At 35.6% G+C, this 20,649-nt stretch overlaps 2 protein-coding genes across 2 annotated transcripts in view; both read right to left on the reverse strand.

Annotated features, from left to right (window-relative positions):
• Positions 1-15,458, reverse strand: part of LOC141842915 (putative phosphoinositide phosphatase SAC9) — a 32,264-nt gene extending 16,806 nt beyond the window's left edge. The window contains exons 1-8 of the mRNA XM_074730902.1: positions 15,373-15,458; positions 15,133-15,239; positions 14,436-15,034; positions 11,224-11,356; positions 7,420-8,633; positions 5,083-5,190; positions 4,820-4,990; positions 673-906 (exon numbers count right to left, since the gene is read on the reverse strand). Of these exons, the coding sequence (XP_074587003.1) occupies positions 673-906; positions 4,820-4,990; positions 5,083-5,190; positions 7,420-8,633; positions 11,224-11,356; positions 14,436-15,034; positions 15,133-15,202 (2,529 nt within the window). The 5' untranslated portion in view covers positions 15,203-15,239; positions 15,373-15,458. The remainder of the gene's footprint in view (positions 1-672; positions 907-4,819; positions 4,991-5,082; positions 5,191-7,419; positions 8,634-11,223; positions 11,357-14,435; positions 15,035-15,132; positions 15,240-15,372) is intronic.
• Positions 15,459-17,296: 1,838 nt separating this feature from the next.
• On the reverse strand, positions 17,297-19,274 carry LOC141842839 (thaumatin-like protein 1b). Its single transcript, XM_074730831.1, has 2 exons — positions 19,217-19,274; positions 17,297-17,997 (listed from the first exon to the last, which is right to left on the reverse strand). Exons 1-2 carry the CDS (start codon positions 19,272-19,274, stop codon positions 17,297-17,299), a joined length of 759 nt encoding a protein of 252 aa, XP_074586932.1.
• Between the last annotated feature and the right edge of the window lie 1,375 nt (positions 19,275-20,649).

Genomic DNA, 20,649 nt, shown 5'->3' on the forward strand with positions numbered 1-20,649 from the left:
TAAGAGCATCTTTGTTGTTTCTTCTTTAGCAATCTATTTCAATCACAACAACCAAACATTGAGAGATATTACTCATGTTGGTCAATTTCAAACTTTTGCAACTAATCATATGTACAAGAGGAATGAGTTTTGGTAATAAAATTTAAAAACATATATTGACAAGTTGGACAACATTTGCATGCTCTTATCTCATTCATATTTTATCCATTTTAGATTTATGAACTCAATAATTATTGTTAACAATAGTATTTTTGGATGGTCAGGGTGAGAAACACCTAACAACAAATTGATGGGTTCAATTTGTACGTGTACTATGTTTGAACAACAGATTAACCACCAGTAAATCAAGAACAATTTTCCTGATAACAAATTAGGCTTTAATTAAAAGAACTTCGAAATATACCATAGATATAATCTAATGATTTAAAAATTCTCTCTGATGCATGACCAAGTGAATAAAAATAGAAGTACAGCAAAAAAGATGAGCAAAAAACTTCTGTATCCTTACTGGTATATGTCATCTAATGTTGCTAAGCCTTTTGAAATCAATAAACATTTTCTATTTTCTCAAAAAAAAAATTGACTCTCCAAAGTTTGGTATTGTGTTAAACCAAACATTTTCTATTTTCTATTTTCTCAAAACAGGTGACTCTGTAAATTTTAGAATTGTACCTCACCAAGTGTAACAGGCTTTCCAGGAGTGGATGGATAGAAAGTAAGTGCAACAATGCGTGTTAGAAAGTTTAATTCCCCTTCCAATTCTTCAAAATCAAACAAAAAAGGAAGATAGGAACCTTCTTGGGAAGGTGAGTTCTTTCCAGTGACTGAAAAATCCTCCGAATTAACTTTTCCAGTTAATGGTATCAATAAGTTAGTCGCAACTGCACATTGGGGGATACATGCACCCTGCAGAATATAGCTAAAAGTAAACAGCTTTGAAAGTAAACCAAACTATTAAACTTGCCCAAGAGAATAAAAACGCATGAAATTAATTAGCAAAGAAAAAAATTCTGGAAAGAAACAAGCGATATCCTAAAGAAAAGCATAATTATGTCAATTATCTACATAATTCACAAATGTCAAGTGATAGTATAAATCTGGATTATGGAGTCATATTTCAAACGTTGAAAAAAGAATGGAATAAGATGAAAAATGAATCCAAAAATAAAACACAATAAAAGATAGAAAATCGAAAGCAATTTATGGTCAATTCCTTATACGAGCATCAAACCAGTGCTATCTATGATCTTACAAAATGAGAAAACTAAATAATATCAACCAAAACGTAAGTGAAATTCAGATTCCATGTGACATTCTGATGATTATTTAGAGGTTAATTTGGGTATAGAGGAGTTATATGAGGGTAGAGCGTAGTCATTTTGGGTTGCCGAACCAGGGTGTATATGTTGCTTTAGGGGTTTCTAGGTTCAGTTTTAGGATAATTTGAAGCGAGATAGGCTACTTCATGGTTACACAAGAGGAGAACAATTGATGCCTCAATAGAGAGAGAACCAAATTTTATTAACACAAAATCAATTATAACAAATATTAGGCCTTATAATAGAGGCACAAGTCCCTGTTTTGAATCTCAAGTTGTCTCAATTGACATGAGCAAAATTGTACATCCAGCCCACCAACCAGCAAGCAAGAAGCTCCCAAGACGGTACTTCGAGGCTTCACCTTTGTCATGATCTTTCCACCTTCATCCCAAGCTCTATTCGAGACTTCCACCTTCGTCGGCTCAGCTCAAGCTTTTGCCTTTTACGAGAGCTATAGTTACTAAAATGATACTCTAGTTACTCTTCATTTGATACATATCTTTAAATTTTTCACCTTCCAAATTACATGTTGAGTTGTATCTTTTAGTATATGGTTAAACTAGCACCATATCTATTAAAAAATGACTTGTGTTAATCCCTCAACCATACTAGTAGTTGAGAATGGTAGAGTTAAAAGTACAATGTAAACCCAAAGTGAAATAATTGTTGTGTAAAGACTTAAAATGAAATAATGACTATCATAATAGTGAAAATAAATACTAAAAAGTGAAAAGTATGAACTGACATTTTATAAGAGCATCTGACTACTCAAAGAGACTTGGTAGTGTGGTTTATCCGAACCAATATTTATTTGTAGTTGAGTGTGTGCAACAACTAAATCTCTATCTCACCAAGTAAAGTCGACTATATAGATCCTCTTACATCATTGGGTTTGATCCCTACTATAATATCATCTATATTAAACATCATATTTTATCGTTGTTAACCAAGTCTTCTTTGGTTTTACATCACAAAACTAGGGCATTTCTTGGTCGCTTAAATACAAGTTCATACCATCTTAAATGCATCTCAGAGTTTTCTTCACTAAGTGCAACTTCAACTTTCTCTTTAATATTCACATTCTTATCCTGTCCATTTTTGTATGTCCACACATTCACTATAATATCTTCATCTTTGCGACTCTCATCTTCTACTCTTGTGCTCAATTCATAGTCCAACATTCAACTTCACAGGTCTAACCATCATTTTAAAAACTTTTCTTTGAACTTTAGAAGTACCTTACGATCACAAAGAACACCTCTATACCAACCTCTCCATCCTTTTACAAAAACGATCATAGATACTTAAAACACGCCGTTAGAAGTAACTCATCAATCTCCTAATTTAACAATTGTCCTACTACGTCTAATACTACCAACTTAAATTTCATATATTATGTCTTTACTCTATTAACCCTAAAACCTTTTACTTCCATTGTTTCGCTCCACAATTCGAACTTAGAATTTACTCCTTCACGTATCCCATCGACAAAACAATATCATCTACAAACAACATACACTGTGTCCAAGAAGTTCATTCATGACTAGTATAAAAAATTAGGCTTAATGTTGATCTTTTATGTAATCCTATCTTTATAGGTAATACTTCAGTTAATCCACTACTTAGAGTCTTCACTATTATTATTACATCCTCATATATATCCTTAATTGTATTTATATACGCTACGTTAACATCTTTCTTTTTTACAATTCTTCATATAATTTCCCTCGAAACTCTTTCATAAGTTTTTTCTAGATTAATAAATATCATATATAAATCTTACTTTTTCTAATACTTTTTTATTAGTTATCTTAGAAGATGTATAGCTTCTATTGTCGACCTTCAAGTATGAATTCAAATTGATTTTAGATTACCTTGATCTCCTTCATTAATCTTTTTCTATCACTCTTTCCTAAAATTTTATATTATGAATCATTAGCTTAATGCCCCTATAATTCGGGCAATTTTGCATGTCTCTTTTGTTTTTATATAGGGGACTAGAGTACTTACCCTATACTGATCAGATATTTTTTTCATTTTCAGTATTAGATTCAATAACTTCGTAAGTCATTCAATACCCTACTTCCCCTAGGCACTCCCATATTTCTATTGGAATATAATCCTGTCTAACCGCTTTCCCATTTTACATTTCATTTAACGCTTATTTTACTTTTAAAGTTGAAATTCTCTAATAAAAATTTAAATTTCTATGACCTATTTAAGTTATCTAAATTAAGTTGGTACATAACCTTCATTAAAAAGTTGATGAAAATTCTTTTTTCATTGCTCTTTTATTTCTTCATCCTTCACTAATACCCTATTGAATTCATCTTCAATGCATCTTATTTGAATAAGATTTCTTATTTTCCTCTTTCTCACTTTAATTATTGTATAGATGTTCCTTTCCCCTTCTTTTGTACCAAGATATTGATACAAGTGTTTGGAAGTTTCATTCTTCGCTTTACTCACTACTTTCTTAGCCTTTAATATAGACTTCACTCACTGCTTTCTTAGCTTCTTTCGTGGCTACTATATACTTTTTAAATTTTCTTCATTCTTGCAAGTGCACTATCGGATCTTGCAATGCATTCTTTCCGAGGAACAATCTAGTATTAGCACAATAATTTGATGGATCTATACATAACATCTACCTTTATTTGACATTGGCTAGTAACCTAACACAACCCTTCTCTGTTATCCGGATTTGGGACAAGTCGTGGCAGAGTTTATTCACCATGGACGGAGTTTTCTAGAAGGGGGAATCCAAATTAGATAACCTGGAAATGTTTAAACATTGCTTATCATATTAACATTCACAGAGTTATTGCTGCTCTTCAAATGAAAGAAAGAAGAAAAGGAATTGAGGATAGAAATCAAGATAAAATGAATCAGAAGATTGCTTAGCTACTTAACCTGCACACTATTTTAATGATCAATCCCAATTATTGTATTTTAATATATATATATATATATATATATATATATATATATATAAAATAAAAAATCCTTTATGGGAACATGCACTCACCTGGAGTATACTGCCATCAATATTGGTCGATGTCTGTTGTCGGATACCATGCAATATTTATTGAGTGATGGAAAGAAGGATAAGGGGTGATAGCATAAGATAATTTAGTAAAATCAACTAGCCTCTCTCTCTCTGAGCCATACAAGCAGGTGTGTGCATGCGTCTGCTCTATATAAATAGACATAAAGGAGATAGTTTTACAGGTGGTTTACCAAAATCAATGACCAAGGGAAATGGCGGCTTTAAAATGTCACTCAGATTTAGGTAGTCTATGCATGTAAGACATTGGTGAATCTTTAATCTGTGGCCAAAGTAGGAATCAGTACTTATCATGCTAGCGGACAGCACAAAATACATTAACCATGGTTGAAAGCTAAAATATAATAGATTATTTAATAGTCGCACCCATTAAAGCATTTGATGGAAAAAAAAAATCAGACCAAAATACTAACATATTGATGAGAAAGCAAACCTCAAGAACAAGCTTTAGACTATCTATGCTACATCCGGTCCTAACATCTAGAGTGGCAGGGTAAGATGAATCATCTGCACCATGTGATATTGTTAGAAGAATCTCACAAATGTGGCCAGGTTCTGCGAGATAAATAAACAGTTCGACAACATCTGCAGCAGGTGGACACACCTGAAAAAACATAACAGTCATTTAGTGTTATTGAAACTTCAAGTTTACAAAGTAATAGTTGAATTGACATTTTATACAGAAAAAATACGTACCCAAACTTGATTTTTTTTCTTAAAATTGAGAAGATTTGAACCATTATCAGTCATTGGCACAATACTCGGAACGGGTTTCAAGAAACATCCAAAGGGCCGTGATAATACCTGAATGACACCATTAAAAAGAAGATTGTCATGCTCAGGAGAAAATTGTTAACAAATTACACAAATTCTAAGGCTTGTTTGATTGGCCTTTTATCACTCTGTTTCAACAACTGCATTTTATAGAAATATAAGTTATAGTCAAAATCAGGGACAGTCACATAGAGACAAGAAATAAAAGGATTTGGTAATACTACGTAGCAGAAGGGTAAGATTATTGGGTTTCCCCAACTCATTTAATTATGTCTTGACACTATAATATTCAACTCAAATATGTTTTAGCTGATGTACTTGACAATAGACCATCACTCCATCACAGCCTACATATCAAATCGTTCCTAATAAACAGGACATTTGTAGTGTTGTCTCCTCTCTCTCTCACTTCTCAGTTTCCACATTTTATCTCTTGTTAGTGTAGGTTGTCAAAATTCATGTCAGTATCGAACATCATAAAAATGATACTTGCAGTCTTGTCTCCTTTCTCTCTCACTTCTCAATTTCCACATTCATCGCCTCTTAGGTCACCTATGGTTGTCAAAACCAGCATCCATATCGAGATTTGGATGGTCAAAAAGTTAAAATACATTATATCAAATTGGTAGATCAGTAGAATTAATAAAATCGAATCATTATGAAAAAAAAATCAACAAATTGTATATAATCATAATGATAGGCATTATGCTTCATCAAATATCATATATTTAATAGTATGCATTATAAATAATATAGTGGAACCAAGGTTCAAAAATCTACTTTTGATTGAAAGTTCAGTACCATACAAGGTTTTAAATTTCACGACATGATAAGTTTTGGTCCTACATCAAAATGATACAGTTTCAATATGTATTATGTAGTGTCGATATGCTTTCAATACTTTTTTCTTTTGAAATATAGGTATATTAATTAAAAAATTATTTCTATTAATATTGAATTGATATAGTGAGTGATTTTGCATTTAGGCATTAACTGTTAAGTTCATATTTTGATATTTTCTCATGAGATATTTGATGTCTATTAAGTTATAGTAGGGTGTAAATCCAAAATTTAAGTTTTATTGTAGAAATATTGAATCTGAGAGCATTCACTCAAGGCTGGTTCTCTGCTTTAAATTGTCTCAAAATTGGAGCTTTAATGATTATGGATATGTACATTTATATTGTCACAATTTTAAATTATTCTTGTAATTTAATGAAAAATTTTTAATTTAAAAAATATTTTCAAATGGCAATCTAGTTTAAGAATGTAGACAACATTAAATTCCATATTGTATAGTAAAGAAACGATAGTAAAACAAAATGGTTTTGACTTATTGATATAATGTATACCTTACTATAGATATATAATAATTCTTAGATGAATGTGTGTTTACTCTATATGTTTTTTGTTTTAGGAAAATAATTTTTATGCTATATTTAATTTTTATATTGACTTTATATAAGTTTTCAATAAACAATTTAAGGTCATTAGATAAAAACAAATAAATATATTTTTTTCAAAAAAAATTGATAAATCATTAACTTGAATTAAAATTTATACAAATAATTGGAATAAATTTAGTAAGTACATAACATGTTATCTTGCTAATACCAAAACGAGTGTCATCAACACCTTTGTAAGGTCAACCCCATAGTTCTCCGACATTCAAATCAAATAATTATCCAAGACATGTGGTTTCAACTTCCAATTAGAATGGCATAATTTTCACAGCATGTTGTGCTGACACTCAACAAGGACTCAAGCTCAGATAAAGGTTGTCAGTCAACATCAAATAAAGGCAAATGTTATGTATGGATACGTCAAATTATTGTGCTAATGCATGGATACGTCAAATCAGTATCTGCCAATTTTGACAGCCATCACTCCAACATCCATAGTTGTATGCTATTAAGAAAATGTATATATATAAGAAAAATATTAATTTGAATAGATGTTAATTTCCCTCAGAATTTGGAAAGACCAACTTTTGTATTGTTTTATGAATCACACAGTTCGTATAACAAACAAATTATGTTGATGAAAAACACACAGAATACTTGAGATTTGTTTTAAAATTTTAAGAGTAACCCTGCTTGGATTTAAATCTACCATCAGGGGGAAATATTCATGAAATAGAGTCCGACCAAAATGACTGAATTTATAAAAAACACAAATTGTACGAATAAAATAAAGTACCAAAAGTAAATGTATGTTGAGCATAAAAAACAATAATTGTCATGGAGAACACTTGCTTACTTTCAGAGGAGGCATAGTTATTGAAGGAAGGTGTTTGAAGAGCCTCAGACCCAGAAACATCTCCAGCTGCTTTTGACGAGAACTGTCCACAATAACATTTTTGTATCGCCTCTGTAGAGAAATCTTAACATTCTGAGCTGCAGAAAATGAACTAAGCATTCCACCATCATCATTGAATATATTTAGAACGTGGCTATGCATTGCCTTTGAACCAGTATATAATGTGGCATGAATGTCACCAGCAAGTAGGAAAAGATCAGACAGTTGATTTATGGGAGCTAACATTGTTGAACTCTTGAATCTCTCAAATGACATGTCAAATCTCTTCCAGGATTTGCCCTTGCAAGGATGGTCCCAGGTAGTTGTCCTTGTGTTATGATTAATATAGAAATGTTTACCTGTGACAGAATCAAAACGTTCCTCCCAACCAGGTGGCAAAGGACTTCTCAATCCACTATATTCATATTTGTTTATTGAAGAATAAGCATAAATTCCATCTGAATCAAGATATATGCCTAAGCGTTCACATTGTTCCACAAAAATCTGCAGAGCTCCAAAGTAACTGGCAGCATTTGTTCTATCTAATGAATCTGCACAATTGAAACGTATCACCCCATTTTGTAGTGAAGTCAGGTTGAATCCACCATCAAAATCATCATTAGAGACAACTAGTCCTTTACACTCTTTGATCTGCTTCTTCGAAACAAAATAATTTCCTTCAGAAAAGTCAATACCCTTGGCATATCTCTTGAGGTGCTCCCATAGGCCCTCAATTGTCCTCTGTTCACCATTGGATTTTACATTTGTGTGCCAATCATAATTAATCAGCTCAATCCTAGTACAAGGAAGTTTTCCAGTGGATTTTACATATTCTACAGACTCTATGAAATGTTGAACTAAAATGTTTTCTGGCTTCCCAATTCCACATTTTAGTAAGTTAATACAAACAATAGGAACCTGAGTTTTCTTATGTCTAACAACATCTAATTCAGTATTTTGAAGACCATATCTTCTACTTAGTCTCTGATAATACTGTACGCTTCCTCTGTAAGGATCCTTAGCAGAAACATAAATTTCAGCTTCTGTAGCAATTTTTAGATCTGCACCCCACCAGATGGGTATGGTGCCTCGTCTCCATCGGTAGGAGCTAAATGGAACACTTTGCCCTGCCCGCTGAGGAACCCACACAAGCTGTTCACACTCAATTTCATTTCCTACAAGAATAATATTAGTTAAAGCCAGTATCCATGTATAATATAGAGTTCCAACTGAAGCACTCAACAGGAACATAAAACCAAAGTTTAAAATACCGAGCCATGCAGAGGTTTCGATCTCGGACCGGAATAATACAATTTTGGTACTTTATCGTACCATGCCAGTTTAAAATATAAAATATATTAACTAAAAATAAAAAATTTAATCTAAATATTTAAAAATAAAATATATATATATATAATAAAATATTTTTAAAAAAATAATAGGATAATTTTATGAGGCTTTAATTAAATCTATTTAAATTATCACAACTATAGTTAGGAGTTGATTAAAATTATTAACCTAAGTTATCATTAAAACCTAAGTTTAAAAATCCAATCCCACTATTCAGCACGACTGGGGCACACGTAGCCCACGCGACGCCTCCAGACAGCGTCCCAGTCCGAACCGCTGGTGCTGGTGCCAATGTCAGTCCGTTGGCAAAATAAGCAATTTCGCCGGTATCGAACAAAACGGCTCAAGATTTCAATCCTTGCATAAAACACAATAAACCACCAGGAATCTTGTAGAGATAAACAATGAAGTTGAAACAATTGTCTAAAACTTCAAAACAATACAGCCCATTATGGTAGAAGAGTTAGAAGGATGAAGCAGTAGGGAAAACTGTCAATGCTGGTTCAAAGACAAAATGAAAAAGGTTGGGTGTTAAGCATAGACAGTCAATGATAAAATTGTTTAGACCTTCGAACATGACTGCGAACCTTGTTTTATAAGATCACCATATATGATGCAAAGTGCCTTCACCGCCCAAAAAACTCATGCAAAGAATTACCTAGAATGGTCCCATCACATCAACAACAGGATGCAACATGAGCAAGGGATATTATATTTTTGTTAGATAATGTAGACAAAGGAGCTAGTCCATGATTATAAAACGATATAGCAACTTAGAATATAGAAGCACCTTCCCCTAGGAAAGGAAAATAATTAGTACATGTGATTAGGACAAAAACATAAGTGTAATATGCTTATGATAAACAAAATGGAATAAAGAAATCCTAATACTGACTCTAAATTTTGGTATACAAGAAAATTTTTTTTAAAAAGTATAACTTTATATCATGATTTAGATAAGGATAATGACGTGACCATCAAGTAATATAAAGATAATAATATAATATTATTGTGCTAAAGTTGATTTTAGAAATTGAAGTATACCAAATATCATGAGTGCTTTGAATGATCAAATGAAAAGGGAATTTACAAAAATTGAGATCATCTTATTCAAAGTATATTTTGTAGGATCAAAGGGCACTGCTAGCGGAGGTCAATAGTTAATAAGGGGGAAAAAATAGATTATCAAACTTCTCATGTTTGTTTGTTGGAATAGAAATATGAATGTGAACACAATAGAAACAAAAATTAAACACAACATAACAAAACAAACTAGTGGTTCCTGCTCCCCAATCTATTAGCTATTAATTCATTAGATGAATCCGCTCTTCAAAAAAATCACTATAAAAAATTTCTTTTGCGAGGCAAAGAAGGCCTTGTACATATACTTATATTTTGATATTAGATGAATAATGTAAGCATAAAAGAAATTAACACCACTTTCCTTTTCTATACTAATGATATGATAATTACAAGAGAAAAATAAAAATAAAGCAAAAAATTGAAAATCTTACAAGAGCTAAATTCTAGCTCATTTCAAGCTCACTTGAGGACAAAGAGAATTTTATAGTAATTGTTGTTAAGTTTCAAGATCGCTTTGTACCCCTATTTTATAGGCAATCCAACCTCAAATTTGAAGACAAGGCGGCTCAAACCATTATGTTTTACTCAACTTCAGTTGTCTTAAATTACCTTATCAGTTAATGACTAGATGTCATTTCACATAAACACTTATTCAGTTAAATGCTCTAATATTCAGTTGACTCAAAATGGCTAAGTCTGCATACTTATCCACCAACAACTAATTTGTCAATCGTCGCTTGCTCAATTTTCCAATTGGCTAAAACCATTTCCAGTCGACTCTAACGACTATGATAGTAAGATTATCCTTTAATGGATAGCTTTCTAGTAGATTAATCACCTTTCTAATCAACTCAAGCTCAACAAAAAACACTAACCTTTTGTTTCTAAGCAAAAGGTTTATAATCAACTCCTAAGTTGACCCAACACTTCAATTATCGAAGAATGAACTCAAGAAACCTGCTGGAAAATCCCAACTTAAGATCAAATTCAAATGTCAATTAGAACTCCGAACCCACTAGTCTTTAGTCATACAAACCACTAAGTAGGCTCTACCTGAAAATACAACCCAAAATCAACACATATTTAGTTTTTTTATTTTTCAAACTTTCTTGACAAAACAAAAAAATAAAGATAAAAAATGTTTATGAACTAAAGATATCTTATTTAGATTATACGGAAACCGATACATATTCACTTTAAACAATTTCTAGAGTTGCCCCTAGCTGCGTAAATTCTCAAGGTGCAAGATATCTTTAAAGAAGAAGATGCTAAGGAACCATATGATCTGTGATTTATGTCAACATCACTATTAAGATAACAAATGTATCTCACCTGTGCTACAACAAGCATTTAGTCCTCTAGCTAAATAACGTGTGCCAGGATGAAGTCTGCTACGACGTGCAATAAGGGCTACAATCCCCTTCTGTTGACCTGTACCACTAAAATTTCTGCACTCAGCAAATCCCTGAAAATAAAACATGAGTCATCATGTAGAAAGAACAATAGTATGCTTTCAAATAGGTATATTTAATGCATGTTAAATGGATGTCCAAATACATTTGACTAAGATTAGCTTTCTTTGAAAATCATAAAACTAATTTGATTATGAAATAGTTGATTAACATCAACAATAAGATTTGGGCAAAAATAAAAGGGTGCCCATTTTCGTTATTGTCAAAAGGGTGCCCCATGTTGGAAAAATATTAAAAAGGCACCCCATTCTATTTTTCATCTCAAAAATACCCATGTGCCAACACTGTCGTAGCAATTTTGGCCAAACTGCTACAACATGTAGCGGTTTTGATCAAAATTGCTATAATGCACCAAAAGTAGTATAACATATAACCATTTTAATCAAAATAGAGCTAAGTATAACAATTTTAGCCGAGACTGCTTACAGGAATTTTGGTCAAACTACTCTACATTGTAGCAATTAGATCAAAACTGCTACAATAGTGTTGGAGTAGTTTTGACCAAGTTGGAACTAGGGCATTTTGACCAAGTTAGAGTAATTTTACACCACGTTGTAGTAGTTTTTAGGCAAAACTGCTACAACAACAGTATTGAAACATGAGCTTTTTTTTATAAAAAATAGAACAGACATCCTTTTGATATTATTTAAAAAAGGAACACCCTTTTAATGAAAATGATAATAAGGAGGGCCCTTTTGATTTTTGTTCCCATAAAATTTTCATAGGCCATTGAATAGTTTACTAAGCATGGGTGAAAAACTTCCCAAGAAAATGGAGAAGTTAACAAAATATTAAATTTTCCTCGTGCATTTGATTTTTGTTTTAAATAAACATTGAGGAAATCTTTGGGGAATATTTCAATTAAATTTGTGCAAAGAAATTAAAGATTCATACATATAGAGCTATTTAGTTGTTTTAATTTTTAGCCTCCATCGATAATTGTTTAAATCTTTTAACCTATTACCACACCAATATATAGCCAACTTTCCACTACTCATAACTCTTAGATAGCCAATTTTTATGTGTTTTAGTAAGGACTTTATCATTGTCATAACTCCAATTACAAGTTATCTCAAGATAGGGAAATGATGCAGCACAACAGAAGAAATAAAGATATGATCCTCACCTAGAGGAAGATTGTCGATTCTCACCCAGAGAAAAGGAAATTAAAAATTGTATTAACTCAAAATTTAATCAATGCATGAGATTCTAACCACTTTCTAACAAAACTAAACAACTTTTTTTAAAAGTTCCAAGTAATTATAAAAATTAACAACTCAGATAATTTTTAATAAATTAAATTCTTGATTGCGTTATTCTCCTCAATCGAAAAGAACTTGACTTTGTCAAGTGGGAAGGTGCAGCAGTTATGAAGTGGAGGAGTCTTTTTAGTCGAATTAGATGATTGTTGGTTTATTTATTCAAACAATATCTTTTGATATCGACATGTTTTTTTATGTTGAGCGGGAAGGTAGAATAGTTGTGAAGCAGAGGTGTCTTTTTAGTCGAATCTAGCAGTTGTTGGTTTATTGCTTTAATCATTGTCTTTTTTATACCAATATGGTTCCTTGTTTGCATTATTCTCCACCATTGAAAAGAACTCGACTCCGGGTTGGTTGTTGACTTATCTTCTTGGATCATCATTTTCGAGTGCATAGAACAATTTCTTCAATAACTCCAGCTCATAGAATGAGAATGTTGTGTCACAATGGGAGTGTAGGAGTAACACCATCAATATCTAACTCAATTCAACGAAGAAAGGCTTGAATGTTCCCCGATATAGTAGTAAGTCCTCAACATTGAAAATTGAATTAATGTTTAAATTAGTAGGCAAATTAACAATATATGCATTAACACTAATTTTTATCATATTTTGAAAAAGACCAAACGAGAAGTTATGAAACTTTTTTGAGGAGTTTTTAAGAACGTACTTGGGGTGAATACGGACAAGCACATTATACCCTATATTATTAAGGCTTTAACACATTGCCCATATCATTTATGGCAACGAGTTTGTCTTGCATGCATTAAGTTTTATCCTATTGCAAAGTTGTGTCAAAAGGCTACATTGGCAAAGATCTTTCAAGAATATAATTTCTTTCTAAAGCATTGTCATGGACAAGAGAAAAAAAAATCCACTAACACACTTAGTATGGTGGTTATCACTCTACACAAGAAGAGTGGTAAAGTCATAAGATTTGAACAAGTAAATTATTTCTCTTAATTTTAGAATGATCTTCCAAGAAGCATGAGAAAGCGTGATATGGAAATTGACAAAGGTAGATACACTTCATGATTAGTGATTACTATTGATTTGTGCACAAAACTTTGTATTCTTTGAACGTCCCTTAATGTTTTAAGGTATAGGAACATGTAGGTGAGCTTGTAGGTTACATCGGTAAAGGTAAGACGATAGCCTTAATGGTAGTTTGATTCTTTTGGTCGTCCTTGTGGCAAATATTGAAAAGATAGTATGTTAATGTTGCACATGCTAAACAACCAAGGACACCAAGCAAAACTTTGATGTTTACATGCCACTACCTATTCTATGTTATATTATCTATAAGTAATTTGAAAAAATAATTCAAAAGGCAACAATAATGCACATCATGGTAATCGTAATGTCACCTTGTGAGCAAAACCTAACAAAGAGAAAAATCTTAAATATAGGATTGAAAATAGATTTTCTTTTATTAGTCATCATCATTATATTGAAATGACGCCACTTTTTATAGAACTGACCCTAACCAATTCAAAACAAATATCGCAAATTGGGAAATTCAACTAACCCCACTAAACTCCTATTAAATTAAAACATAATAAACTTTTTGACACCAAAAACAAAACAATTACCAATATCATATATTAGAAAATTCTTCTATTTATAAGATGTATTAGCCATCTTTGAAGGCGTACATACTATCTCAAGATTTTTTTCCCCATGTTAGCTTATATATTTGAACAGCACCAAATCAAGTTTTTTTCATTTATCTTAGATATTTTACCTATGCTACATTTATTTTTTATTCATACTCAATACTTCCTTAATAGGTAGGATGCAAATTTACACACCTGGAGAAGAATGATACAATGGTTTGGCAGCCCAATGTCTTTGAACGGCTTCGAGAACCAACCATTCCAAACAAATTCATCATCTGGTTCCTGATATCTCTTGCAGCTCGGAAAAGGCCGGGTGATATCCCTTGTTTCACAAAAGTAGTATTTACCATCAATGTCAAGTTCGGCTAAATCCTGAATGTTTTTGTATTCTCCTTTCCCTTGTGGTTGAGGATTTTGAAGCTGAACCTTGATCCACTGACTTTCAGTCACAGTGTATATGCACCCGCCACCAGGAAGATTTGGAATGGTAGCGGTAACCTTGGTTGCAACCAAAAGCAACCCAAAACTCCCAAGTGACGCATAACCGAGTATGGCTCTAGCATATGTAATATTCTTACATAGCAACCTTGATCCATCCGTGACATAGCTGATAGCTTGTTCCTCTGATCTAAAAACATCCTTCCCAACCTTCCCATCGTAACACAACGCGCCAGTAGTACGATCAACATATATTACCTGGGTATCTTCCCGTGATGATAAGCTAACAATAATAAACACGTCGCTATTTTCAAGCACAACAATTCGAACAGACGATTCTTTCGAATAACTACCTGTACAAGAAGCAGAAAAGAATTCCATATTTGAGAATAACCCAATGTTAAGCTCAGATCTAACTCGGAATGAACAATCAGATTAAAAAATCACTCACCGGTTCGGGAGATCTCGGCCCTGTTAACGGTCGAGGGCCGTGATATCGCCAGCGCAGAGACGCCAGACATGGCTCGGTTTTAATGCCTTTCCCGTAATTGCCTCGATCTGCGCCGAATGAACCAAATCATCAACAAACGGCGATTGGAGGAGAGTAGGAAGGAGCAAGATGGAGGAGGAGTCGCCAACTGCTGGAAGAAACTCAGAAGAAAATTGATGGATCGGGGAGACAGGATCTCACATCGAGGACCTCGCGGCGATGAACGCCTGAAGTTCGCCAAGGAAAAGCAGTTGCCGCTCGCCGCCGGCACTCGCAGGGAAGGTCTCTCGCGGTCGCGGGTGGGAAAGAGACGGAGGGGGGCGAGAAAAAGAGGGCGGTTCAACTGAACCAAAATTCTCAATGGCGAACCGGAATTACGCGGATAGACGCCCAATTGGAGTCTGAAGAAAATCTTGTTTAAAATTCAACGGCGGAAACCTTCTAGTATTTTCGTCAAAATGCTACTTTTTTTATAAAAAAAATTATCAAACTAATATTTTATTATATTTTTTTATTAAAAATACTAGATACGGAATAATTATTATAATAATTTAATTTAGGAAGTTATAATAATAATTTGAAAATGATTTTGATCCATTTAAATAATTTAATTAAATTAATAAATATTTTTTTATAAAATATTTATATATATAGTATTTTTACTAGGGTGTTAATCCGGGTGGATCGAATCGGATCGAAGTAAAAAAATTATAAAAAATTTTCAACTCGAACTTGAACTCAATACAAAAATCCTAAGCCCGAACTCGTATAACTCAACTAACCCGAATAACTTAATTTGGTTGATTGAACTCCGAAGTTTTGCGAGTCCCACGTCAATGAGTGTCGATGTGGTCAGCATGACTCATTCAATAGTCAAGTCAACACCGAGCTGAAGAGAAAGAGGTTTGTAGGTGCATGTGGTTGGGAAAAAGAGCAAACGATATAGAGAGAAGAGCCCTCTACACGAGAAAATAAAATCATTTCTTTAGTTACCATTGTCAAGTCTTATATAGCCAACGGAAAACAATATTCATGTGACCTAATGTGCTAACCACGCAAGTTGTTGTATGAGCCACATAACCCGTCGCATGAGTGATGATCCAGAGGTGAGTGATCAAGTAACTATAGGCGAGTGATCCATTGGGATCCGTCATAATAAGGGGTTCGTTAAGGGGTATTGTTGGAATATAATTAAAGTCGCACATTATATGTGGCCAAAAATAAAACCATGAGGGTATAGGTCTAAAGTGAACAATATTATACCGTTGTAGAGATATATATAGATTCCATCAAATCTAACAGTGGTATCAGAGCAGGTATATGATTGGGGGCTCCTAGTAAAGGGTCAATTGAGACCGTTAAGTGGGACAGACTCCATTAGGATCCGTACCAATAAGGGGTCTGTTAGGACCGCTAAGGAGGGGCTCCCAGTGATCCTTTGTGTGAGAGGTAGATTATTGAGATACAATCAAAGTCTCATATTGAAAATACATTAGAAAAAATCTTGGGATTATAAGATGGAGATATCTATATTGGTATGAGACATTTTGAGTATAAGCCTAAAAATAAAATCATAAAGGCTCAAGTCCAAAATAGACAATATTATATCATTGTAGAAATATATATAAATTTCATCGGACCTAATAGTGGTACCAAAGCATGTCTGTGGTGAGCTTCTAATAAAGGGTATGTTGGGACTGTTAAGAGAGTGCTGCCCGGTAAGACCTAGACTAATAAGAAATTCGTTGGGACTATTGAGGAGGGACTCTTTCACATATCTATATTAGTACGAGATATTTTGAGCTAAAATTTAAAAATAAAATTATGAGGATATGAGTCTAAAATAGATAGTATCATATTATTATAAAAATATATATGAATTTCATCATATATAACAATAATTAAATTATTGAATAGGCATAAAAATATATATGAATTTTATCGTATATAACAATAATTAAATTATTGAGTAGGCGTCATCTTTGACTTCGATTGGTGGATCCAGAGAGATTCTGGAAGTAGAGAACAATGGTTGCTGCTGCAAGGAATTGTTAAGTCGAAGAGAACCAACTAGGAGATTATTTTTTTTTTATTAAAATGAAAAAGAAAATTTCCCATTTATAATTTACGGAGCACTTGTCGTAGGGCAGAAAGTGAGGGTGTATGCGGCCGCCCCGGCGCAGGTAAACGTGCTGGTCTTGTCGTCGTACGCATAACTGTAAGCCTGCGGGCACGCCTTCTTGAAGACCATGGAGTAGTTGCTGGGCTTACACGTGTCCGGGCTTCCGAACGCCCCCCGGCAGCAGTACTCGTCCGTGTCGAACGCCTCGCACGCGCTCTTGCACCCCACCACGCTCCCGTCCGGCGCCGGCGCCGTCGCCTTCAGCTCCGACGGGCACACCGCGTTGACGTCGGCGGGGCACGCCGTCGAGTCGCACCCTCTCGTGCCGCCGCTCGCCGCCACCGACACCGGCACGTTGAACCCGTCCACGTTGCTCACGTCGTAGAAGTCGTTCCCGTCCGCGCCGTTCAGCGTGAACTCCATCAGCGTGGCCGGCGGCGCGCCGCCGGCGCCCAAGCAGGCCACCTGCCCGGTTCCGCAGTCCCCGGAGAGGCAGGAGAACTTCCCGGTGGCGGAGTCGTTGGAGCACCGGGTGCGCGCCCACATGCGGCCTCCCCAGCCGGCCGGCGCCTCCACCGATGCGCTGGCGCCGCTGGTGAGCTCGAACCCGGTCAGCGTAAGGGCGGCGATGCCGCCGTTGGGGAGTGTCGCCGGCCATACCGTGTACGAGCAATCGTTCACGAAGTTGAAGGTGGTAGAATCGGCTCCTAATTAACATAATTAATTAATCAACACAATTAGAATATAATTAACTATTATTAAATCATATATAAATATATAAATAAAGAGTTTTGCTATCCCGCGCGACACCCCATCCGCAACTCGTGCGCACCGCTCAGACCCACCGCCACTGCCGCCACCGTCACCGCGTCGTCCGGCCATCGCCGCCTGCCGGACTGGGCGCGATCGACGCGCCACTCGTTGGCGCACCATCCGGCGCCGGATTCCGACCGGATAGTGGTCGGAATCTGACGAATTCGGTCGGAAATCATCGAATCCGACGCGCAGCCACTGGCGGCCTAAATCGTGATCGGTTTCCAACCAAATTGTGACTGGAGACCGACCGAGGAAGGACCGCCATGCCAGCAGCCACTGCCCGTCGCGATTCCGGCCGAATTGCGCCGATTTCCGACCACAATCCGATTGAAATCCGACGCCGGACGATGCGCCGGCGAGCGGCGCGTCGATCGTGGCGGGCCGGCGGCTGACGGTGGCCGGACGGTGCGGCGAGGGCGGACGACAGCGGCGGGGGTCGGGGCGGAGGTACTGTGTATTCCCATATTTGGACGGTCAGATGGGCTCGCGATCGCGTGATGGACGGTGATCCCGCTGTCGCGCACGAGTGCGTAGGAAACAGACGCGCAACATAGCAAACGCGTATAAATAAATAAATATATATAACCTAAGACAAGGAGGAAGATGATGAAGAAGACGAGGGAGAGAAGGTGTAAGTTGGCCATGATATTTACGCTCTACAAGAAACTCTCTAGTATTAGACGACTAGAATAGTTAGGGTTAAGGTAATGCTTGCACTTATAGTGACCCTTTATTCAAACATTTAATCTACTATTAAATATATGCCATCCAAGCACAAGCCACCTATGGAAATATAACTATGATATATTATATATTATAAATTATAAATAAAGTAGGAATTTGATTTCTTTTATATTTCATAGTTTTATTATTAAGGAAAATCTTAATGTTTTCAATTTTATTTTAAATAAACTAAAGTTTGGCTTTTGGGATCAATATGTACATTGATTTATCTTACTCTAGAGGGATTTTTTCTTCAAACTTAATATAACTTTTTATTTTCATTTAGAATTGGCTCTGAATTAACATAATTAACCAACACAATTAGAATATATATAATTAACTATTATTATAATTATATATATATATATTATAAATTTATACAACCTAAGTGTAGGAGGAAGATGACGAAGAAGACGAGGGAAACAAGGTGTAAGTTCGCCATGATATTTACGCTCTACAAGAAACTCTCTAGTATTAGACGACTAGAATAGTTATGGGCACTTATAGCCCTCTATTCAAACATTTAATCTACTATTATATGCTTGCATTTAATTTACGCTGCCACTGCAGCCGACCCTGTTTCTGATCGGATTTTGTCAAATTCCGGCCACTATCCAGTCAGAATCTGACGTCGGACGGAGCGCCGACGAGCGGTGCGTCGATCGTGCCCAAGGCGGCGACCGGCGGTGGCCGGACGATGCGGCGAGGGCGGTGACAATATGGCAATGGCCCAGAGCTCGCCCCGGAGCGAGGCGTTCCAATACTGCCCTTGGGCGATAGAATAAGGCGTAAGTGCTATGAGGCGTACGCCCATAACTTCAAGACATTCGCTTGGGCATTAGGGGCTTACGCCCGACACCTCATGCGCCTCGCTGGGGTGTCCGTCGCCGGCCAAGCTCTCTCTGTTTCCGCGGTGTCGTACTCCGCCGCGCCAATGATCATCGACTCGGGGACGGTGATCACGCGGCTCCCGCGGGAGGTTTACGCCGCGCTGAGCGGCGCGGTGGCTGAGGCGATGAAGGGGCGAGGGGCGATGCCGGCGTTCTCGATCCTCGATACACGTGCTTCCGCGGGAGTCTCCGGCGGCTAGCTGTGCCTGCGGTGGAGATGGTGTTCCAGGACGGTGCCGCCCTGAGGCTCGCGGCGGCCAACGTGATGATCGACGTGGACGAGGAGACGACGTGCCTAGCCTTTGCGCCGGCGGGGAGGGTGGCCTGTGGCCATCATCGGCAACAAACAGCAAGAGACGTTCAATTTTAATTTTATCTAATTTTATTATATATATTTATATTTTTAAAGTATTTTTTATAATATATATCATATTTTTATATATTTAAAAATTAAAAATTTATGGGGCTTACGCCCGACGTCTCGGGGCTTTCGCCCGGCCCGTGTGGGCGGATGGTAAACGCCTCGCCCAACGCCTTTGCCTTTTAAAACACTGATCGCGAGTGTCATGCACGGGTCTCGGATTCAGCGTCGCGCAACGTAGCATTTCTCACACACTCTCTCTCTCTATATATATATAAAGTAGGAATATGATTATTATTAATTTATATTTTATCATTTTTGTTATTAAGGAAAATCTTAATTTTTTAATAAATCTTATCAATTATATTTTAAATAAACTAATAAACTAAAGTTTAGTAGCTTAAAATTTTTGTTTATTATGATTTAGAGTATAAAATATTGATCCATTTAGCTATAGCATAATATTATCATGTATCCTTTTGGGGTCAATACATTGATTTATCTTATTTTATAGGAATGTTTTCTTCCAAACATAATATATATATATATTTTATTTTCATTTAATG

Source organism: Curcuma longa, chromosome 12 (assembly GCF_044706935.1).
Source record: "Curcuma longa cultivar G26 ecotype Majalengka, Jawa Barat chromosome 12, ITB_CL_G26_1.1, whole genome shotgun sequence".
Lineage (NCBI taxonomy): Eukaryota > Viridiplantae > Streptophyta > Magnoliopsida > Zingiberales > Zingiberaceae > Curcuma > Curcuma longa.

What these genes read in the sequence shown, in the direction of transcription:
- LOC141842839 (XM_074730831.1), bottom strand. Translation starts at nt 19,274, where the DNA reads ATGGCGAACTTACACCTTGTTTCCCTCGTCTTCTTCGTCATCTTCCTC. An exon ending in CATCTTCCTCCTACACTTAG is followed by an intron (nt 17,998 to 19,216) that starts GTTGTATAAATT and finishes GTTAATTAGGAG; the next exon opens with CCGATTCTACCACCTTCAAC.